Here is a 24,345-nt window from a genome sequence, read left to right as displayed (position 1 = left end):
CCTTCATTTCAACAATACACACGTGCAGGCTTGCACTGATAATGCCTCAAAACCGACACTCGCGTATCGCAACTGCGCTGACTACGCCCGCTACTACCTAACCACTTCTGCAAAAAAAGTCACTTTAAAATTACTGGTAAACACAAAAATGGCACCGATACAATTGTAGAATATCATCTTAGTAAAAACTATGTTTTTTTTTCTTTCGCTCAAACTGTGTTAACAAGGTATTTTTGCCGAATCTTTAGAAAAGTTCGGCGAAAATTCAGCTTTTGCCGAATCTTTAGAAAAGTTTGGGAAAAATTCAGCTTTGTCGAATCCCAAGATTCGGCGCCGAATTTTCGATTCGGCAAAAGTTCGACCCATCACTACTATGTAGTAGACCTATTGCTAATTTGCCCAAGCATCAAGGAAAATGCAAGAATGGTGTTCCACGCGCCACACGCGCACACCTTTCCCGTATAGAAGATTCGAAGTGAATGACCAAAATAAAGCATTGACAAACGCACGTGCAAGATGCAATTTGTTTTAGACATTTGCTTTAGAAAAGGTTACTACTGCTGAGGCCAGCACTTGCGGCGCGTGGAACACCAATCCCTGCATTCCCCTTGACGCTTGGGTAATTTAGCGATAGGTCTATTAGCTGTGTCTATTTATCTGAAGAACCAAATTTTAGGCAAATCAGCAACCATTGCAGACCACCTTAGTGCCCCTTTAAAGGGGCGGTGCAACGATATTCAATTGGAATGTTTTTCACTTTACACGAGCTTACTGGCACTAGTGGGACTCAAGGATACTCGCACGCAACGCCACTGGTCAAGAAACTCCTTTGTTGATATGTAATTTGAAGGACAAAAGCGAGCGTGTTCTTTTTATCTCCCCTTCGCAAAACCTGATGACGTAGCTGGGCGGTAGCAGTACCGCCCAGTGACGATATTTGAATGCGGCTCATAGATTGGACCCGAGCATGGCGTTGACACTCGACTTGGGCTCGTGATAATCGATAGCTCGAGAAGCATTCGGGTAGTGTCCTGTGTCCCAATCGCAGCAATGACGACAACAGCCGAACCATAACAATGTTTGGAACTCAGCGCGTGTCCTGTGCCTTGCCAACCCCAGTGCATGGCTATGATCAACATTGGCGGCATATGATCGGCTCCAGATCACGTGGCCGCTTGTTCTGGCTGCGGGTTGAGGGGGTGAACTCTGCTCGTTTTTCTTTATTTTCTGCGACTTCGATTGCATGTGGTGAAAAATGAACGGGTATTTCACAGGTCATTAACGTCAGGGATCTGTTCTAAGCAGTATTTGCGCAAAATTCAAAAATCGTTGCATCGCCCCTTTAATGTAAACATATTTGTTGTTGGACTAGATGGTGATGAACGTTTAAAGTTGCTGGGCAAATTGGTAATGAAGGTTTTTTCAGTGCCAAAAGAACTCGGCCAACTTTGCCCTCGAATTGCTTCTGGAAGCAAAAACAAGCGAGGATATGGAAATTCTTACGTTGAGCAAATAGAAAGGTACACCAATAATCGTTTGAGGGATCGTGCGCAAAATTTAAAAAACAAATGATGGGGCACATTTGCCCACGCACTGTGGGGCCTGCAAATGTGAGCCATGCTTCGGCAATACTAAGATTCGAGGTAGAAGTAAGAATCAAAGAGCACACGAACTGCAAGAGGCATACTTTATCAGGAAGAGGGGGCCCCAATGCGTACGGCGACACATCGATTTATGTAAACACGTTCAAGGGTGTGTATCCCGGCGCATGCATGGTCTATGTGACAAAAGGTGTATCAATATATATACTATATGTGCTTCTATCTTCTTTTTTCAAATACAGTTGTGAGTAGTGCCCGTGCGAGTGTTCTCTCTTGTTTGTCTTTTCAGCACTTTTAACCATGGTTCAAAATTCCATGTGATGGGCAGATTTTAAATAAACCGTTTTACAAATCTTCAATCCATATTTTTCTTCCGCTACATTTTTTTAACTGTATTACATTCTTCCAAAGCATCAGTGACAATAAAAAGAAAAGTTACGATGTTGGAGTTGTCAGCAGCCCTTCGAGGTATGCAGGAAATGTGTGTGTGTTTCGAGGAAGTATATATGAGACACCTGGGTGGATGATTGTTGCTTCCAACGCCACTATACGATACTGCCAGGCAAGACAAGCGGACGTGTGCACACAGTACGTCTTGCGCCACATAGAAGCAAAACACAAAACGAAGTGCTGATGGGATAAACTGTTTATTTTATGCAGTTTGCTGGCAACAAGTGTCAAGGAAGTGAATACATCGGCTGATAAGACAGACAAAAAGGGGACAGAACAAGAAAAGCTTATATTTGCACGGTTATTAGCCCATATAACATGTATGTATATATACCTAAGCATTCATGTATATTTATTAAACATATGCGCACCAATCTAAAATACATTTTAAAAAATTTCTTCTTCTGCCGTGTTGATATAACAGAAGTTCAACAAGCAAATTAAGAAAAAAAAAAGTAGACTGCAAGCATGGCAAGCAGGATCAGAATAATGTACAAGAAAGTCACAACCCGTAGTGTTGCGACGATACGACAAATCTAGAACAAAAAAAAAGGTGCACTGAAAATCACATTTTACAAAAAAGCGAAACTGAAAAACTACGTACTCTCGACTTACAGACACTTACGCATACAACAACCTTGCTTCTTTACAAAATATTTACAGGCACTAAAAACAAAAAAAGTGAATCGTCACAGTATCTTTTTTTTTTTTCACTAGCGCTTTTGCATACATGTGCATTTGTCCCGGTCGTGACAAAATGAAAAAAGAGAAAAGCCGACAAATGCAGAGAATTCGCAGTGCTTTACAAGGCGCAAACTTCTTGGATCCTACATTCTGCTTGGACCAAAGGAAGCGCTTGAGATCCAAAAAAACACTACCAACGTCGGTTCTGAGACATTCTCACTTCCAGCACAGTGCCAGTGTCGAAAGTTGATAAATTAGTGAAGCGTCCGTAATGGCAGACAAAAAGTTAATGAAGATGAGGTGACACAAACACGCTGCACCTTGAAAGGTAAATTGTTTTCCAACACTACAATGCTGGAAAAAGAAAAAGATGTGGCAATTTAGCACTAAACTTATCATTTGAAAAAAAAAGGAAATAAAGTGCATCACACTCTTCACAAATATGCACGGTAAGTTAAACTTTCCCGAACAGAACCCGAGCGCTAAGGCAAGTGGGCACCGTGTTAAAGTCGTGTGATCTTTTCTTTGCAATTACATAAACTGTCGGGCTTGTAGGTACGCCGTTTTACGTCGAACGTTAAATTGTGCCACGTTTCGAGAGAGCACCGCTCCACATTGTGGAACTGGTCCGTGTGAAGATGTAGGGTGTACAGCCAAATGTTTGAAATAATTTACTAGGACCATCCCCAAAAGGAGCACCTGCCACTGCGCCAACAAACTTGGAAAGACAAAGAGTCAAGCGCGGTCTCGGCTGCAAGGAAGGAATGCATGCCACTGTCGATGGTAAAAGATGCCTGCCTAAAACTATATAAATAAAAACAACTTAAAAAACATGACAGGGCTGCTTTTGTATGCTGCTATTGCTTAGCACGGTCACCACACGCGTGCCCGTCAACAACACAACTCTGTTGACCAAAAAGTTGCCACCCAAATCATACAACAGCTTCTGCAGAAAAAAAAAAAAAAACTTATTCTTCAAATACATGCCAAGAACCATCTTTCAACTTCTATAACTACTCCTCTCCAAAAACTGCCGGGCATCGCACTGCAGACCGCAACATTTAATTGCTAGCACCGATCAACGTGCACTGACCTCTTTAATAATATTATAAATGACAATGGTAATGTAATGAGCCTGGTATTCAAACGAGAGTCCCACGTTTTTAGATTCCGCCTTCAAAATCGCTTGAGAAGATGGAGGTTAGATGGGTTCTCTAGATTTTTCTAGGGAATTAGTGAGAGATTCATCCAGATCTCTTCTAGGAAATTACAGCTTGCAGTACACAATCTGGGGAGGTTGTGGGGTGAAAAAAGAAATAAAAGCAATTTTGTTTAGGAAAAAGAAAAATAAATTTCAACAGATGAAATTCAACAGGACCATTGAATGTCACTGCATGAAAGGGTTGTTGACAAAATCATGACAAGGGTGTGACGATGCGAGGCTTGTCCACGTGCAAAGTACCACGAGTGACACCCCTAGGCAACACTCTGTAAAGTCATCTGGGGATGGGTAGGGAAAAACGGGGAAAGGCAGGCAAGGTTGCCGAATGTTAGGAGCACTGTACTTCGAGTTGAACGTTCTGGTGAGGTGCGGGAGAGCACGACGATGAAGACGATGTTGGGGGCTGCGAAACCGGCACGGTTGGGGTCATCGACGACGCAGGGGTGCCTGAAAAACAAAAATGGATGCACATGATGCTGCAATGGGACCATTGTGATGTTACACGGTACGAAACTAAAGTGTTGTACTGCAAATCTTTTTCAACTAGAACCACCAGGAATGAGGAACACCTTGTTTCGCCCCAGGATAAAAAGAGCATCAGTTAGAGCTGTCTGCTTAAATTGAAGGAGACAAACTCGTATAGGACATATTGCCCACCATCTAAATACTGAAACATAGCCTACTTGAATTCTCTGCTCACAGATAACACTTAACATTGCGCAATGCACGGTGGTTACAGTAGAACCTCATCAATCTGTTGGACAACGAAAAATATTCGCATCAAGCGGGTGCTAAGTTATATGAAAAGCAAAGAAAATGCCAGGAGTCAAGTGCAAAATTTTGCTGCTCGTGGTTGAAACGTTCCGATTAAAAACACAACAAGATTACGCGAACTAAACCTTTATGTGGGCTTGCCACATTCGGTAGTTTGCGGCCCCCGAACCCACGTGGGGTTCGGGAGCCGCAGAGATCACCATAATATGGTGACAACTCACTCTGCGGGCTCTAAGCATCCTAGAAATCTTTAAATCACGACGATGCGCCGCTGATTTTGTTATTAAAACAGCAATCGAAGATTGAATACACCGAGGTCATCGCAGAGAATGGGAAGAGCTTTTCCCGAAACCAGAACCACTGTCAGCCAATAGAATGCGGAAGATCCTTGCGTCTCTGACCGGCGGACCCGCGGAGTGATATCTTGAATCCGTGCAGCTCGTCGCCCGGATAGCCCGGATGTAGCCCGAACTTTGGACGCCCAGACAAAGTCGATGGTCATCGTAGCCATCGCTTCGAGTTATGGCTCTCGCTAACTTGTCGCCTCTCGAGGAAGAAATGCTTCGACGAACATTCGACATGGGATCCATCTCTTATGATGCAACACCGTTGCGTGCTGTCGTAAATTCGAGCGCAGCAAACGGTGGGCCACGTGCATCTCAAACAAAAGGCACCTCCAATCTACGGATGATAGAAAAAGCATGGACTCGTGGATGATGACGGATCACATATCGCAAAGCACGCTTGGAATTCACCTGCATCGCTGACGGAATCTGCACGAGGAAGACCTATGCGATGAGTCAGTCCAGCGAGCGCTCGCTCAAGAGCAGACGACCGGACACATCACTTCAGCGGAAGACAAAAAAAAGAAATAGTATGGTGTTTTGGAGACAATTACGTATTGCAGTATTACGTTCCCTCTCCACAAAAAATTAACATTTTTCTCATACTCTCGTCTGCTCTTATCATCTACAAAAGCACGCACATTTGACAAGAACAGCGTTTGCAATCTCCACGAAACGTCGCGCTTTCATTTGTCACATGTAGTTCTGGTTGCCGGAAACACGCTCCTCCCATTCTCTGCAATGACCTTGATGTATTCGACTTTGATTGCTAAATCAGCCGCGCATCGTCGTGATTTAAGAATTTCTAGGATGCTTAGAGCCCGCAGAGTGAGTTATCACCATAATTAGGCGATCTCAGGAACTTCCTGAGGGTTCCTTTAAGTAAAGCAGCAGACAAAGATAAACGAATGGATGACACATCCTAGAGCAGAAGCACAGCCAGGCTGGTTATTACTTTCACCCTCGCACCTTGCCCCTGAGACACTGGGTTTAGTCACAACCTCTTGCCCCCTTCAATAACACTGCCTACGATTATTGAGGTTCTACTGTAAGTAGAAATATTCTGAGGCCCACAGACAAATACCCAAGTTCTCTCTAAGCTCGTGAGTTCTGCACAACACATTTGCCTTCAGTCAAACTATAGCCAGTGACAGGCAAAGAGTTTGGGGGAAGCTCCTCCCGCCTCTTTCCACTTTAGCAGAGCAAACGCTGGAAAGGAGGTGACCTCCTCTGCAGCGTTCACTCCGCTAAAGTGAAAAAAAGGTAGGGGGAGCTTGTCCTGAATTCCTTAACTGTCACCGACTATAGACAGCTTTACTGGAACAAGATAGGACACAATCTTGAACAACCAGGAACATTCTTTTCCGAATAGAGAACTTGTTGCTGTGTCCGAGAAAGCTTTCAAACCACCTCTCGAGATTGAATGCAACGCAATCTCATACCACCCGGGAAAAAAGGGCAATTTCTGAGCTTGTCCATCTCAAGAGTAATTAAAATAAGAGCACCGACTTGACACAACAGAAAAAACGATTTCATTAGATGTTACGCCTCCTATGCAAGAAGCATCTTCTGTGGTTACAAAGCAAATGCAACGTACAACCTCAAGTCAATGCCATTTGTCAGGATTGTCGGTATAAGCTTTGTGGAGAAGGCCGCAGTTTTTGTTGCACATGAATGTGTCCCTGAGAACAGACCACGATTCTAGGAGTTTTTGGGGCCCCCATCTATCCTCCCTCGCCAAGGTCGTGGCAACCACGAAGTCAAAAGAATGACCCATTGTCCCTGTATTGCGGGTGAACACTGTTCAACTCTCGGTGAAAATCGTTAGCATGATCTCTTTGTAATTACTGAAAATGCCTCCTGCATGGGAGGCGAAATGTCTGAAGAAATTGTTTTTCCTGTTGTGTCAAGTCGGTGCTTTTATTTCAATTATGACGTCTCCCGGCTTTTGGAGTATTTTTGCATCTCAATAGTAAGCAACACCAGAAGGACCCTTTGGACGTCGGCACATTCCGAACTCGAAAACGGCGTGCCTCCTCTGCAGGGCGCATTGATGCAGACGACCGTTTGTACACTATAAACTCATCATAACGGACCTTGACAGTGACGAAGATTTTGGTCTGTCGTAAAAGTAGCGTGCAAACAGAGTATGCAGTTTTAAAAAGTGAGTCTGACAAAATGAGAACGGATATTAGTAGGGGCGTGCGAATATTCGGAATTTCGAATATGAATCAAATGTTTTCCTTATTTGATACGAATTCGATTCGAGAATAGCATCTTCGGAATATCCCCAATATTTGGCCACGGTCGAACATTCAAAAAGGCTATGAACATTCGGACAGAACTTTGAACATTCAGGTAAATTGGAATTAATATGCATGCCACGCATGCCCTAAAAATTATGAAGTATCGCAGGATGTTTATTCACCGAAATCTACACAAAAAGCACTCATTATCTCTTCTGTATCAGCTGTCTCCGTTTTGCATAATTTCTGCCCCACAAAACAATTTTTTTTTTAACAATCAAGTTGTATACTTTTTTAGTGATATATTTTATGTATTCTTTGTCTAAAAACATAGAAAAAATCAATAAGCTCATCTCTATAATGTTTTCTCAAAGTATTTATATATGTTTGGAAATTAAAAAGGTATGGAACAATAGCAAAAATGTAAAAAAGTTCCAGTAAAAAAAAAAAAGCAGTTGCTGTTGGACATTGGGCACTAAAGATCCAATTTTATGGTGCAAACATAATCTATCTACCCAAAACATCACACACAGAAAAAAAAAAAAAAGTTACAGCCACGCGTACTTTTTTTTTTTCTTGTTAAAAACACAACCTATCACCGCAACTTTTTTTTTTTTTTTTTTAATATTTGTGTATTTCAGAAAAGGGGCATTTGCAATATTTGGTCTCCATTTTACGGAAGAAAAAGGAGACTGGAGATTTTATTTCCCATAAATAAACAGATGGGTGTTAAATCTGAGTAAACAGGCTTAAACAATATAATCTGAAGCAAGAAAACAAAACGTGGTTAGGTGGCGCAAGTCACCGTCCAACTTCCACTTTGCATCCATTTTTCCGTCTATCTATCCTGTTTTAGAGAGCCTTGATTTAAAAGAGGAAGCAAGCGAAACTGAAATTACGGAGACTGCTCCAGCGCAGATTGGTCATAAGTGTGCATGTGTTGTGTTGTTGCGTGGAAAGAAGGCGAGCAAACAAAAGAGCGACGACACCTGCCCTGCCTGCCCGATCCCGATCAACGCTTTAGTCTTTTCGTCACCTTCTCGCAGTTCAAAATTCAAACGCGGCTATTAAATGGTTGGAAACCCTCTCAAATCTAGGCACACTATTTTTCCGCATTGTTTCGTTTCGAATTGCGGCGCTTGCGGTTCCAAAAGAACGACGACGATAACTCGGCTGGTTTCATCGGCGTGGTTAACGTAGTTTTCTTTGTGTGATCGTGCAGTCGCCGATTTCTGTGAATGCGACAAGTGTGTTCTACATCGGCGCTTCAATTTGAAACGAGGGGCTTTACTCGTGAAAAGAATTAGGCATGGCGCGGAATTCCGGCTTCCCAACAATTCCTTTCTGGAAGCAGCGCAAACGGGATGTTTCGGTTGTGATCCAAGGGAAGATTGCGTCACAATCGTGAGTAAATCTGCATGCTATAAAGTTTGCGGCGTTCGTTAATTTTCTTCTTTCTAACCTGCGCGTAAGATTTTTGTGGAATGGTAGGACCAAGAGGTGTTTCTCGCATGGTCTCTCAATATCACGGCGCTTACATTGGGAGAAAAAACGGCTTTTTTGTCAGCTCCGTGCCGACCGCGCGTCTTTGGCCGAATATATTGAATATTCGAGTGACCGAATACTAGGAATTCGATTCGCAAATCTAATTTTTCGGGAACTTTCTATTCGATTCAAATTCGTATATTCGAGTATTCGCACACCCCTGAAAAAACACAAAAAAATGTACATACACACAAGGCAAGAACCAAAAAAATTATAAATGCAGGAGCACCCTACCTATTAACTTAATTCTATTTGTTTCTCTTTCAACTCGTTTAACATCATTGACCTCTTTGTGTACTACATCTGTCTCCGGCCACGCAGTTGTTGCATTCCTGTACATGTGTTGCTATTTCAAAATTGGGAGTTTTGATTTTTACGTTTTTTTATGCTCAGTTAGTTTATCATTCAAACACCTGGAAGTTTGCCTTACACGCTAAAGGTATCTCATACACGACTCCTTCCTCACCAGGTACCGATCTCTCTTCATGGGCTTTCTGGAACCTCTTTCTTTCTCTTGGAAATGAGATAAGGTTGCCCAACTTGAAATCCGTACTGAAAACCATATTTACACCAAAGTTTTTCTGTATAAGCTTTTACATTGTGAGAAATCACGTGGAAATATGGCACAACTACTTTTGGTTGTCTCAAGTTTTTTAAGGAAATCCCTAATGGTAGCAGACATGTACAAATTACTCAAAAACGGTAGTTAAGTTAAGTTACTGAGTATCGACACCAAAAGTAATTGGAGTAGAGTAGAAATTACGCATTCGTAATAGTAATTGAGTAAACTACTAACTACTGTAAAAAGTAGCGAATTACTTTGAAGTTAGTTTCGAAGTTACTTTTTTATATTTTTGTGGTAGCAAAATGAGCAGCAGTTCTGATCAATGAAAAACCCTGCGAGCCTAAAATAAATACAGTCTATTTATGGCTTGCGTTTTCGCCAAAATAGTTCATTCGCTCGCAAAAGGAATTGACTTTCAAAGTTCTTGATAGAAGAGTTTTCCTCTTTTCCGTCTAAAGACGTCCCCAGCCAAGCTAAATAGACGTTCCACCGACGGGCTGGATGGAACGGCAGCTTTGAATTTCAGAAACAGGCTGTGCAGGGTCGGGTAAGCGAGTGTCGGTATCTTAGGTGTCCATGACGAAACATTAGAGGTTTGCCTCGGGTAGAGGGTCTTTTATAACAAACTTTCCTCCTTTTTTTCTTTTTTCTTCGTCAAGTTGAGATTGTTATAACTGGCCCCTCTTTATTCCGACGGCGTTCTGAGAGTACGCTGAGCGAGTGCACCAGACAGTCAAGGGTTCAAGTCTCGCGCAACGACGATGAGATCATCCGGACGACTGCACGTTCCGTTGTAGTGCTAGTGCTACGCTACTGAAAAAAAAAAAATTGTTTTGGTTTAGCAGAAGATGAACCGAAGTATACTTTGCCGCTGACGCCGGGCCTAACAAAAAGATCTCCCAAGGGTAACTCGCAATCCTCGCCGGCGACTGCAATATTCTGACGCGCCTGAATCGTTTTTAACAAAGAGGTCTCCCAGGCATGGATGCTCGAAAGGACGCGAAGAATTATGTGAACAAGCATCGTCGCTCGTATGAAGTTGCAGCTGGAAGCGGAAACGTGCTCCCATGAACGGATTATCCGTGTCTGCGTTTGTGCGCGGGGGAGTCCGGCTTTGCAAAGGCGTATGCGCTGACGACAAGGCGACAAGGCGACCATGGGAACAGGCGCCCAGCTGCGAGGTCATTCCAGTGGCGCCTCCCGTGGAACGTACCACTTGAGTCAGAACTCACTAAAGACAGACAACACGAAAACAACAACTCTCAGAGTGTACCCTTCTTTCACGGTTGCAGCTGGGAACGCGGCGCCTGCGTGCATTACCGGATTAGGTCAATACCCGACCGAGGCTTGTTAAGCATCTCTTCCCTCGTTCGTGCGTGTCGGTGTTATGTCTTGGCTGCTCGTCGTCACCTTGGTCCAAGGACGCCTTCCCGAACAAGGGGGCCCCTTGCTCGGGAATGCCACTTCATCTGCCGGCGTCTTATTCATTTCTGAGCTCAAACCTTCGTAATGGGCAAAATTAGCCCTATATAATTTGGAAAGTAGTTAGTAATTTGAGTAGAAGTTACCTGAAAAAAGTAGTTAAATTAAACTACTAATTACCCAAATCAAGTTGTAATTGAAAGTTACCAAGTTACTCGAAAAAGTAGTTAAACTACAGTAGTTTGAGTAGAGTAGTTGAACTACGTCCAAGTCTGAATGGTAGTATATTATAACCGAACGTACGTTGTAACGGAATCTGCAATAAGTGGAGTTGTTCAATAGCAAAGACAGGAAAATCAACCAAAATTCACAAATCGGTATGTTGTTAACAGAATGTCTGTTATAACAAGGTTGTACTGTATTGGGGCACCCAGCCGTCTGCTTCAAAAGTGTAAAAGAAAACCCACTTGATTCCTTTTTCCGAGCACGCTTGCGTCGCCGGTCGATGACTGCCACTTCGGCCTTGAGGGAGAGGTACACCTTGCGCAGCTCCGTCAGACGGTCCTGCAGCACGGATATCCGCTTCTCCGCATCCAGTCCCTCGTCTGCAAGGAGAATTCCAACTCTTAACTAGGGATGGGCGAATATTCGGTTAATACGAATAGCCAATCGAATTCTGTTCTATTCGGTATTCGCTTCGAATCGAATTTAAGTATTCGATAAAATCGAATTATTCGACAATATCGAATTATTCGACAATATAGAATTATTCGACCTTTCGAAATACAGTCAAACCCGACTATATCGAACCCGTTTACATCGAATTATTTCTTATATCGAACAATTGTTGTGCACAGTAATGTTACAGTGATAATATATAGCAAAAACTATGGTTGCATCGAACAAAAATAGCAGCCGCTACCGATATATCGAACTGCCAAGAGCGCCGTTTTGCTCTGCAAGCTGGCTTTCCCCCAACGCGCAGCCGCATTGGGGGAAAGCCAGCTTGCAAAGCACGTTAACTTTTTTTTTTTTTTTTTTTTCTTCGGGCGGCCGCGTCGACTGTTCAGAAAAAAATAAAATATATCTTTTGCGGAGAGACGGTGCTCCGTGCTCCGTCCGCAAAAGAGAATATTATTTTTTCTTCCAAATTGACGCGGCCGCCCAGAGAGAGAAAAAAAAGCCAGCTTGCTTTGCTAGTTGGCTTCCCCCAACGCACCACCTGTTTTAGGGGAAAGCCAACTTACAGAGCAAAACGGCGCTCTGCAGGAGGTGCTCCCGTTGGACGTGCTCCGTGCTCTCGGCATATTTCGGCGCTAATGCGCGAATATAGAAGGCAGCGGCCCAAGAATTTTGGAGTCCGTCGATAGCGTAGAAAAATATTGTTATCGCGGATGCAATGAAGAAAAAGCAGCAGAAGATGCAAGACTACTTCATTGTGTAATATTTCAGCAGAAAGGTGATTTTTGAGAGTCAAGTTCATTAAAACTTTTATATCTAATTACCCGCTATATCGAACTGGTAGACTTTTTTTGCAAGTTCAATATAAACGGGTTTCACTTACTCTGGCTTGGATTTACGGCCAGGTGGCGCAAGCTTCCGACCGTTTCGTGCTACCGAACTCAATACACTTGAAATTAACAATTACAGTATATCAAATACCAAATAAGGGCAAATATAAAACTATAGTTTAAACATATTTTGTGGTATTTTTTGCTAGTACTATTCGAACTATTCGATTCGAAATTATTCGACCAAAATCACTATTCGCTTCGAATTCGATTCGGACCCAAAATCCTCTATTCGCCCATGCCTACTCTTAACCCTTTGACGGTCGTCGCCGCAGCTGTACGGCGACAATTACATGCCTGAAAGTGCCTGCATAAATGCAGAACTGCACGCAACATGGGAGGTGTTGCCATTTGTTATGCCTTCGGCAAAACCGTTGAATATTGGCATGGCATTTTCGCATTGCCGAGTTATTTATAGTTTTCAAATCAGACGCTCTGTGCATGTGACGCTTACTTAGCATGCCAGCCGTCCTGGCGGTAGTGCCAATGGGAGCACTGACTCTTCCGAATCAGGCTTCCTAAGCTACTAGAAATTAAATTCAGAGGATTAGAGCTCTTTATCCAACGGAGAAACTCTATAAGGTACCTCTGGATAGAAATCTGAAGCCGCTGGAATGCGCCAAAATGAAACCAAATGGAAGAAAGGGGGACAACTTTTCACATTCAATATTTTCATTTGATACTTCTAAACCTAAACAGCTTGCAAGCACTGTACGTGCTCCAGCTAGATAGTTAAAAAAAGCCTGCGCTTTGACCCTTTCTCAATACCATTTCTTTGCAAACAAAACCGGACCACTAGGAAACATCTTATGGAAAAAAAGCTCCAACATCAAAGGGTTAAAGGGGCCGAGCAACGACGTTGGGTAGGAATGTTTCTCACTTTACGTGAGACCCAAGTGTGCTCGCACTGACCAGGGAGCTTCTCTGTGACCGCAGAATTCGGAAGATAAAAGCGGACGTTTTCTTACAGTCCCTCCTTCGCAAAACTTGATGACGAAGTCGTAGAAATTGTGTTGCTGATATTGTCAACAATGGTATCTCCAGGATTTCGTCATAATTGTCCCGCAGCTCATGTTCCAGATCGTTTTTGTACTAGTACCTTGCTAGCACTCGAGTAACAGCCTGCTCATCTCATTAAGACGTGGGTGTTCATGTCACCTCTGACCTAGCATGCAACTACTCGTATGAATCCTTTTTACAGCACCAACTATCAGAAGGCACCTAATTTAATAAATTTCAAGTGCTACAGGAAACAATTAGCACACCCAAGTCTCTCAAGGTATGCCACTAGCACAAACTCCATCGGGTACAAACTCACCGAGAGGGTGGTCGAAAGTGAACTTGGACGGTCGATGACAGGTGGTGCTGGCTGCGGTGGCACCGAGAGAACACATGCCTGCCGACATCGGAGCGCCGCCACCTTCCGAGATCTGCGATCCTGCCAGAAGCTCTGCGGAGAAAAAAACGAAAGAACAGATGTTTGTGCAGTGTTCATTGTATCCCTAAGGGGGAGTGGTGGTCTTGAAACTTTCTTCCTTATCTTTTGGCCAAGCCCAATGAAACAGCAAAGGCTTGGTAAGACTTCTGTGCTGATTTCAAATACAGTGCAATCCCCTTATAACGATACCACATATAACCACGTACTGCTTAAAACAATCTGTTTCAATAGTTTCTTGTTACCATTATAAAATTGCACTGTCTCTATTATTATTTTTAATTAGTAGGTAAGTTCTCATGATCTTCAAACTCTGGCCCAAACAATCTCCAAAATCTCGTCTAAAAACATGCTTTTCGTGTAAAGCTTGTGAAATTATGAGGTGCTGGAGAAAACCAGCCTTCTGCATTAAGTCCTTATTTCAAACTCTTTTTGTGTGCGTTCGCCCCGTTGAAAGGCATGCGGGAAGTGCCTCAGCACGCACCTCGTATCGCTGCATCTCAGTGTTCTTCCGCAGCGAAAAGGCCGTCTGCTTTCAACACCGCCACCATGGCAACAAATGCCGAATGAACTCTTCGGAACGTGCGTGTATCACTGGGGAGCGTGTTAACCCTCCCCCCAGCCTGCATTCACACCACTTTGCGGCGACAGTCTGCGGCTGCTCATTACAGAACTATTAAATTTTGGATAGCAGACGGCGTTTGGAAAATCACCGTTCGTTGCCATGGTGACAGCGATGAAAGCAGACAGCCTTTATGCTGTGGAAGAACACTGCGGCGCAGCAATACGAGGTGGGTGCTGAGCCAACACCACCTGGACAGAAGGCCTCCACACGCGTCATCATAGTCAGATCGATCGAGGTGAGAGATTGGGCACGGGTGCTGCGTCACTGTTCAGCTGCGGCTCATGGCCAATCAGCGCGTCGAAGGTCAGGCTCGGGTCCAATAGCCGACCGAGTGCGATCCGACTAGAAGAAGAGGAAACCATGCGGAGGCCTTCTGTCTAGGTGGTGTTGGCTGAGCCCCTTCCCGCATGCTTTTCAATGGGTGAAACACAAACAAAAAGAGTTTGAAATAAGGATTTAACGCAGAAGGCTGGTTTACTCCAGCACCTCATAATTTGGCAAGTCTTACACGAAAAGCATGTTTTGAGACAAGAGTTTGGAGATTGTTCTTTTTTTTACAACATGGCCCAAAGTTTCAACTTGCCAATAAATTTATATAAAAAAGATCAAAAAGAAAATGAAAAAAACAGAAACCAACTCAAGCAAACCACACTACTGTCATCAACACCATCAAGAACATATTCATTGACGAAGCTGAAGGGCTCAAGTTCAGGCACGAGGCCCCAGCCAACAACTCTCTTTAATTTTTAGACCTTCGGCTGACCTGCAAAAGTAACCGCTTATGCTGGATGTACTTGGTAAGATCACAAAAGAGACTTCTCCAGCACAATTTAGCTCGCATGAAACTTGTAAAAAGAGGAACTGTTTCCCGTTGTTTTAGCGCGGCCCTAAACAAGTCCTGTTTTCATTCAGCAGCGGAGAGCATTGATGTGCAAGCATTACGGCTCAAAGTTTCTGGTTTCCCTACGTCCATCGTATCAGATTTGGCTGAATGCATGTTCAAATCTAACCAACCAAGAGAGAGCAGAGAGAAACAACACAGACCTGCAGCCGTCCCAAACATGCATCGCATCTCTCACAGCTTCAAGACAGTCGCATCCCAGTATGACGTCCGGGTGGTGCTATCCACTCGAGACAAGCTAAGATCCTGCCCCAAAATAAACTCGCAGCGTGACAAGGCGGACAAAAGCAGCGCGGGGCATGCCCACAAGAACATAAACTGTGACTGTAGAGTTGTGTATGAGGCACCGTTGTCATGTGGAGAAGTTTATGTGGGCCAGACTGGACGATGCGTCAACATCAAGCTCAGGGAGCATGAACTTTCTCTGAAATACTCGCTGTCAGGTCAACTAGCCTAACATGTGAGGTACTGTGGGTGCGCCCCATTGTTCGCTAAACCAGGGATTCTGAGGCGGTTCCACGACAAAAGAACTGGCAAAATTTATTAAGCCTAGACCATCACAGCAAGAAGTGAATCCTGCTTAAGCGTGCCATCAGTGAACTTGTCATTTAAGGAACTATGGTACCTCCTTATTTCCTATCTTCTTTTTCTTTGCGACCCTTTGTTTTATTTTTCTTTATTATTTCTCATTTATTAAAAACTTTTTTATTATCTCAGTCCTTCTAAATCCTTTCCTTTTTCCATTCTTTTTTTATCTTTTTTATATAAATTTATCTTAGTCCCTTTGTTTTCTTTATCTTTTCATTAAAATGTCAGTTGAAAGTAGCACTTGTCCAGTCCTGTCCTGTCTTGTCCTTTGTCTTTCGTACCAATATTTTTATGATGTTCAACCAACCAGGCAAACAACTTATTTTATCGTTCTTAGTGCCCTGAATTATGTCTGTGCAATTTTGTTTAAGTTATTTAGGGTTTTGACACACAATAAGTTTGGCGTATTGCTATATAATCATTTCTACCATTGTCATTAGTCTCCTGCCATTTGCAAATATGCCAGCGTTCCTAAGCGCCTTGATTTATGCCCGGTGAGGTTTCAGGGCTACAATTATCATATGTCGTAATTAGCTAAATATTTAATCTTATCATAATACTGAACTGTCTTACTCGCAAGTCATGTTATTCGCATGTAGGTTTTCTATTATTATACAATATATTCAACTTTTGTGTTAAAATGCCTTTGTCTATTTATTGAGTATTTTCCTTTGCATTTATGTATTTACGTGTTCATTTTCTGGCCCTGGAGGCTGCGACAGACACCTAATCTGGCCCCTCAGCCATAAAGTTGTGAGACTCCTGAACTAAGGGAACACGACACGTGCAAACCAAGGAAAACAGGGGTACATTTGGACGGCCCTTGGGGCACCAGCTGAGTACCGGATACAGTGAAAGCTCGTTAATTCACAACTCATTAATTCAAACTTTTGGATAATTCAAACCAGTCGCCATGGTCCGGTCCCACTGCGTAGAGGTACATGTGGAAAACAACCCGTTAATTCACGCTCGAATCGTTTCCGGCAGCGATAATTCAAACCGCACGCCGCCATGCGTGGAGCTTTTCTGGTCAAGTAACAGGCGGCGCGGCGAGAACCGCGTCGCCGCGCGTTCCTAAATGTGGCAGGCGCGTTGCAGGAAACGCGAGAGCGTTGTCGGTATCCACTGCGAGCCAATACGAATGCGCACATGGATATTTGGAACAACATCGCCAGGCATTCGAGAGACCGATAGGGGCGCTCAGAGTGGTTTCTTTCGCGCTTTTCGAAGCCCTTTGCGTCCCTTTGTTCTCCGCAATACCAGTTCTGCGGTTCTGTTTCCGTGCCTCGTTGGTCCGGGCCTACTCTGTTGGAGCCGTTGCGCGATCGCCGATCCATTTGTGCTGGTGACTTAGCTGACTGTGTTGGCCGTACTGGCCGTACGACCAAGCTACGTGCTACGCGCTTTGATACGGCGGGTATACTGGCCCGAGGAAAGTATCACGCCAAAACGCTTAAAGAGAAAGTGGAGATTTTGCATGAAGCAGACGCAGGAAAAGCGAGCAAGGTTGAGATTGCCAAGAAGCACGAGATCCCGAGGAGTACGTTGTCAACATACGTCCGCAACAAGAAAACAATCGAGGACGCCTATGAAGCTGAAGTTTTTGCCCATGGTAGAAAAAGACTTCGCTCTGCCAAACACCCGGATTTGGAGAAGGCGCTCATCACTTGGGTTAAAAAGATGAGAAGCCAAGATCTCCCTCTCAGCGGCCCCATCATCATGGCAAAGGCGGCCGAGTACGCACTACATTTGAAACACGACGACTTCGCTGCGTCTGAGGATTGGTTCCATCGCTTCCGTCAGAGGCACGACCTTGTCTTCCGTATCATGTCTGGTGAAGGTAAAGACGTGAGCATGGAAACTTGCGCAATGTGGCGAACTGGATCCCTGCAGGGCTACCTGGAGAGCTACACGCCGCGGGACATCTTCAACGTGGATGAGACCGCTCTATTTTTTAAACTCTTGCCGGACAAAACGACCACGTACAAAGGAGACAACTGCGCAGGAGGGAAGCTAAGTAAAGAGCGTGTCACCGTCTTGGTCGCGGCAAACATGACTGGAACGGAGAAGCTTCCCCTGCTCATAATAGGAAAGTCGGTGAAGCCTCGGTGTTTCAAGAACATTCGCACACTGCCAACGGACTACGAAGCCAACAGAAAGGCGTGGATGACTGGCGAGTTGTTTAAAAAGTGGCTTAAGAAGCTGGACAGAAAGTTTGAATTGAGCAACCGGCAGGTTCTGCTTATCGTAGACAACTGCTCAGCACAAAAGGTCGACGTGAAGCTGAAGGCGATTAAACTCGTGTTTCTTCCACCAAACACGACTAAAGCACTCCAGCCGATGGACCAGGGTGTGATCAAGAACATAGTCTTTCTACAGACGTCACATGCTGAAACGAATGGTTCTTTGCGCGGCCAAAGGGAACCAGACTTATAACGTGACACCCCTCAGTGCCATGCACATGCTGGTTCGCGCATGGGACCAAGTCACCACGGCAACAATTGCGAACTGTTTCCGTAACAGTGGTTTTAGTGTCTTGGGTACGGAGGCGGCTGGCGGCGACACCGGAGAGTGTGAGGTTTTTTTTGAGGGCACGTGTGATCTGCTGCAGGACGCGGGTTTTGCCGATTACGTCGATGCAGACAGTGCGGTGATCTGTGGCACTATGACTGACAAAGACATCCTCGCTCAAGTAGTTGGCGAACCCGTCGCGGAAGCGGAGAAAGACGTCAATGACGAGGAGGAAGAAGTGGGGGTGGAAGAAATTCCGATTTAGCCATCCGCGCCGGAGGTCATGGATGCATTGAACGTGGCACGTCTTTTCTTCAGCTTGGAAGAGGGCGAAGAAAATGCCTTGCACTTGGTGCGTTCCCTTGAAAATAAGCTAACGACCATAACTTTCCAAGAAAAGAAGCAGATGATGATCATTAATTACTTTGGATAATAAAGGTCTGCCGTTCCGAATGTCACCTGAGCAGAAGCGGCCTTTTTTTTTTCCGTTTTTCGTTAGCTCGAATTTTGTTTAATTCAAATTCTTTTTGCATCCCCGTGCAATTTGAAATAACGAGCTTTTACTGCTACTATTGCATTCTCGGCATATTTTTAAATATATCTCGGCGAAAAAATGTCCTATACTAAATAAACCAAGGGGCAAACCTACTAGTGCAAGCGCAAGGAGACAGGTTTGTCTTGGCGTACGCGTTTCGAGAGGATGTTGTTTGGGATCCGCCGAGATTCCAGTTTCCGAGCGGAAGTCTGCGACTACACGCCGGCCGAGTTGCACGCAAAAGGTGCGTCGCGCCATGCATGCGTCGTCCATAGTCGCTCGAACAAAAGAAAGTTTGATTTCCCCAACCGGCGCCGATAGGGGCCGAAATTCCCTCGTTTTTCCAGACTTTTGAGGATGCAGAAAACACATCAGCGACAGACACGTTCCAGACAGTAGTAATACGCAGGTAGTATGTAATGGGCAGTGGTAATATGCAGTAGTAATACCGTAATATACGTAGGTGGTGGCGAAATCTGAACACAAAGGGCTCATTCGACTTACCCGCACCAGCCTGCACCGGTGCAGAAAAGTCATGCGGCGCAGAAAAGTGCGGGGCAATGTATTTCCAGTCGTGTCAAGTTAGGCTGCGCTAGTATAAATCGAACACGGCGACGTACGCCGAGCGCAGCTGGTGTGGGTAAATCAAATAGAAAAAATGCTATTTCGCAGATGGAATGAGAATCGTGACCCACCTCGAGCGCTCCGAGCCGAGGCCATCGCCTGGTGCTGCCGCACCCTGGCGCCGTCGTCCGCTCCGGAAATCGTCCCCTTCCGCGCCGCCTTCTTCGCCCGCTTGCCGTGCCCCAAAAGCCCCGCCTCCTCCTCCCGGTCCCGCCTCTTGGTTCCGCCCTCTTTCCGCCCCGGCTCGCCTGACGACGCGCTGTCCGTCGTACGCGATGACGAGTCATCGTCCTCGTCCCTCTTAAACCCTGAGACCGGCCCGTCTGCGGACCCTCGGCTGTTGTTGTCCTCCGAGTCCGCAGACATTGTGCTCTCGCCGTCCAGCGTCCCGTGGAACGCGGCGATCGCTGTATCGCGGCGTTGCGGTGCCGGTGAGACGCCGGGTGACGACGAATCTGCGCCTCCGCTTCCGTCCGGCGTTGTCGGCGGAGTGTTGTCCAAGACGGGTGCTGAGGGATCTGCGTTGGATGGACCGGCCAGCGCCGCTTCCGCGACCGACGTGAAGATGTCCATTTTGGTCGGACGCTGCGGCTGTTGCTGCTGGTGATGTGAGTGAGCATGATGGGGCTGGTGGTGATGATGTGGGTGGTGGTGGTGGTGATGATGGTGATGCGACGAGTGACCCGCAAGCTCGTCGTCTCCCTCGCGGACCGGGCTCGCCGGGACTTTCTCCTCGCACAGGAGGAACAGCGAGTCCGCAGACTCAGCGTGCAGGTCTGTGCCGGCCGTCGTCTTCATCTCAACTTCCTGCCCGCAGACTTCCGCGAGCGTCGAGAGGTAGTCATGGTGGAACGATGGTGGCGATGGCCTGATCGCGATCAGCGTGGCGACTGGGGCCGCCACTGCCTTCCGCTTGTCCCGCTTAATCTTCCCTGCGAAGGTCCGCTCAATGCCGCCGTCATCCTCCGAATCCACGTCGTCGCGCGTCGTAGAGAACTTTCGCCGACGGCCCTTCTTCAGCGCTCCCTCTGTTGAGACCCCGTCTTTCCCAAGACCCTTTCGCATCTTCCGCTTCTCCTTCTTTAACGCCGACTTGTCTTCCCCAGAGTCCGCACCGGCGGCCAACGCGCCGCCGGGACCGCACTTAAACTTGCTCCGCCTCTTCTTGACTGGCTTGTCCTCCTCACCTTCCGCTGCGGGCGACATTCCCTTCCGGCACTTCTTCATCCGCGGCGACTTGAGCGGCGATCCGTCCGGTGCCACCTTTGTCTTCTTGCGGCCCTTCAGCTTCGCCTCCGGAACGTCGAATTTCTTCGGCCCCCCACGGCCAAACTTCTTTTTCACCACCTTCTTCGCTGGAGACTCCGCTGCGGCTTCTGGCGGACCCACCTCGACCTCCACAGCCGCGAGAACTGCGTCCTCGCTTCCGACCGACGGGAACTCCACGGGTTCTGCAGCCACCTCGTTGCTGCTCACCTCCTCGTCTGCGACGACCCTCAGCGCGTTGGAGCTGCTCCCGTCGTCGCTGGATGTCAGCAGCGCCACCTTGAAGAAGTCCTGCGTCGACGCCGACTCTGACTCCTCCTTGACGAACTCGATCCGGCAACCTGACTCTGCAGGATCCGCGTCCTTCTCGACCGCCGGCTCGACCGATGCCATGTTAGGGCTAGCCGGCACGGCTTCTGCCTCTTCATCTTCCTCCTCCTCTTCTTCTTCTTCTTCTTCCACCTTGCAGACCTCGAACTCGGACGCCGGAAGGCTGTTCTCTGGCGCCAGGAGAGCGTCCCTCTCAGGACCCTCCCTTGCAACCAGGGACGGTGGAAGCAAGAGCACATCCTCTATGGCATCTTCCGCCAGTTCCTCTGCGCTACCGTGGTCCGGTTCGGCCAACGGCGAGGCGGCTTCTTTCTGCAAATCTTCTTCTTCTTCCTTGTCCTCTTTCTCCAGGGGCGGAGCCGCCTGAGGCGCCTGCTCCTCCCTCCCGACCTCCACTTCCGCGGGCGGCGGAAATATGGTGATAACTCTCGTCACGGGCACAACCTGACGCGGAGCCGGAAGCTCCGTCTCTGCCTCCACCTCTACGGAGACTGCGTCCGCCTCTTCTGCTTCCTCTTCTTCTGTCGCGTCGACGGTTGCTTCAGAAGGAGCCTCGACGATTTCGTCCTCTTTCTCCTCAGGCTTCTTGCTCTCCTCCTCCTCGAAGATGACGAGACTGCCCTCATCCAAGAGGCTATCTTCGTCGTCTGCTACCGCCGTCGCTATTCCCTCGTCGACCTTGGGTTCCTCGGCTTCGTTCGACGCAGGCTCCGGTTCTTCTTCGACGGGCAGCTGGCTTTCCGCCTCCTCCTCCTCGCTCTCGTCACCGTCCTCCTCTCCGTCTTCGTCGTCTTTCAGCCTGGACTTGCGCTTCCGCTTGCGATGGCTGCGGGTCGGAGGTGGCGGCGGAGTGAACGCGAGCGCCATAGATCCTCCATCATCGATGTCGGTGTCTTCATCGTCGCATTCGGGTCTCTCTGTTTCCTCGACGACTTCCTCTTTGACACGGACCACTTCGGACTCGTGGAAACTCTTAGAAGCCGCTGATGGAGGGGGAACATCTTCACTGGAATCCGTGACGGACGTGCCTTTCTCGGTTTCGTCAGACTGCTCGTGCTCCACCTTTTCTCCGATGAAAGGCAAAAAGAGAGACAATGATTTGTCAGTAAAGCACTTTACAACCTTCCACACTGGTCACGATAAGCTACGAGTAGGTCACAGACATTTCTGCCTTACTGAAATAACAGACCCTTTTTTCTGTTTACTAACACGAGCACTCTCTTGGCTATCAAGAGACTTTTGGTCATACTGTTTCGGCAGGTTTCCAAAACTTGTTGACGTCGAAATTCGTGGGACGATGAAGCTCTACGAAAATCACAAAGTTGAAGATTTTGCGAGGTCCTCCCGCTGTGCTACTGAGCATATAAGGAGATGGTTCATCTTATGGGAGTAATAAAAAATCTCCAACAAATCTCTCACTAACCGGTCCTTTAGCTAACCAACCTAGACAACTGGTCATAAAATATTTTGTGAACTTTAAGAGAAGCAGTGCTATAGTGGGGATTGTTTGTACCCTTGTTTGACCGGAAGTAAGCGGGGATGTAAACTGCCACAGGGCCTTCTTTCAGTGCTTTTAAAAAAGAGGCCTATAAGCAGCTTGCAGGTAACAAAAATATTAAATTCATGTTAAGCAAAAGGAATTGGCTGTTTGCTTCATTCCACCTGGCAATTAAGAGGAGCAGCTGCATTTTCAAGCAAAACAATATTTTTACCACTGATTTACAACTACTCTGTACTGCTTTATAACCTACTCAACGTATTGCATACATCGATGCTAGTTTCTACAGATCCTACACAATGTGCTTACACAAATTTATTCTAAATTGGAGTCATCCTTCCTTCCCTGGTTGCTGCATAAACATACATTGAACTTCTTCACCGGGTCCAGTGATGTGACTGACCTAAGCCGTTTTGGAGCACCTTTCGGAGCAGCCAAGACAGTGTTTTGGAGCAGCAAATGTGGCATTTGCAGCAATCATAACAGTGTTTTGGAGCAGCAAAAGTGGCTTTTGGAGCAGATATTCCCGCAAAAATAAAAATATTCATTTTCAGTGATGTACAAATGAAGAGCACTTTGCAGTGTGTTGTGTTCTGATGAGACGTGTTGTGACGGAACTCGCTGATTGCGTCCAAACGTGCCACATTTCCATCAAAAGTAAGCAAACGTAAAACAATGGATTGCAAGCGTCCCGGCTGGTGCTTCTGTCGTGCAGTCGTGTTTGCATCCACGTGAGGGCAACTCCGGCAGGCTTATAGTTGCGCGAGCAGAGACAACGCCTGTTCGATCGAAACCGACACCATGCTGAGTACCCAGTGCTTCTGCATCGCGCATGTTTGCAAAGAGTATGTCTTTTTTCTTGTTGTGCAGTCGAACTTGGCTTCTTGTAGCCACAGTCGGATGTCGTTTATTTTGTTTCGGTGAAAAAAAACATTGTATCACCCCGCTCCGTCGTCAACTGATTCCCAAAACTGTATGCAAAATGTAACTGTCGAGCATACGACAAAAAACAGTCCAGCGGCGCGTGCTTGCATGGGCCGCAAACAAGGTACACGCTAAACACACGGAAAAACCAAAGAACCTGAGTGCATCGATGCAAGACATCGCGGGCCAGGGTCAAAACTTTCTTGGAGCACTTTGTGCAGCGCACTGTGCGGGCTAAGCATGTAGACATTGCCTTCTTTGCTTTAGTTCACTTCTCTTCAACTTTCTTTCGCAGCAGATTTTTCACATACCTGGGTCCCTCTCCAAAGAAAAGCCCACCAAGAGAAGCCTAGGTAATTAATACTTCGACACACGAGTCTTTGAGTTAAAGAAGGATTTTCATAGTAACGTATGATTTAAACAAGAACATGTTGATGACTTGTTTCGTTTTAGAAAGCGCCATATCTGCAGCGACGTGGGGACGGCAACACCCAACGTCGCGCGACCACGGTGACCAAACGAAATATAGTTTTCCCACGGCCGTTACTTTCAGGAGAGAGTGCTTCAGCTCACAAAGAAACTCCCGCCGCGCGACAAAAGTTGTTTCGTTTCACAGTACGACGGCATGGCCGGTACCCGGCACGCAGGCGTCGGAGCGTCCACACACACCTGCGACTATCGTTG

The 24,345-nt window shown here is 46.3% G+C and overlaps 1 protein-coding gene across 8 annotated transcripts in view; it reads right to left on the bottom strand.

Moving 5' to 3' along the window:
• Positions 1 to 2,232: 2,232 nt before the first annotated feature.
• The window catches only part of LOC115327648 (AT-rich interactive domain-containing protein 4A), a 60,550-nt gene continuing 38,437 nt past the window's right edge, over positions 2,233 to 24,345 (bottom strand). For all 8 annotated transcript variants that reach the window (XM_042293374.1, XM_042293376.1, XM_042293375.1 and 5 more), the window contains 4 exons: positions 19,715 to 22,301; positions 13,743 to 13,874; positions 11,321 to 11,458; positions 2,233 to 4,404 (listed from right to left, as the gene is read on the bottom strand). In XM_042293374.1, the coding sequence (XP_042149308.1) occupies positions 4,286 to 4,404; positions 11,321 to 11,458; positions 13,743 to 13,874; positions 19,715 to 22,301 (2,976 nt within the window). In that variant the 3' untranslated portion in view covers positions 2,233 to 4,285. The remainder of the gene's footprint in view (positions 4,405 to 11,320; positions 11,459 to 13,742; positions 13,875 to 19,714; positions 22,302 to 24,345) is intronic.

Source organism: Ixodes scapularis, unplaced genomic scaffold, assembly GCF_016920785.2.
Source record: "Ixodes scapularis isolate PalLabHiFi unplaced genomic scaffold, ASM1692078v2 PGA_scaffold4__175_contigs__length_147842914, whole genome shotgun sequence".
In the NCBI taxonomy this organism is placed as follows: Eukaryota; Metazoa; Arthropoda; class Arachnida; order Ixodida; family Ixodidae; genus Ixodes; species Ixodes scapularis.
The sequence above is the reverse complement of the archived record's forward strand: the minus strand, read 5'-3'. Positions and strand labels throughout refer to the sequence as shown.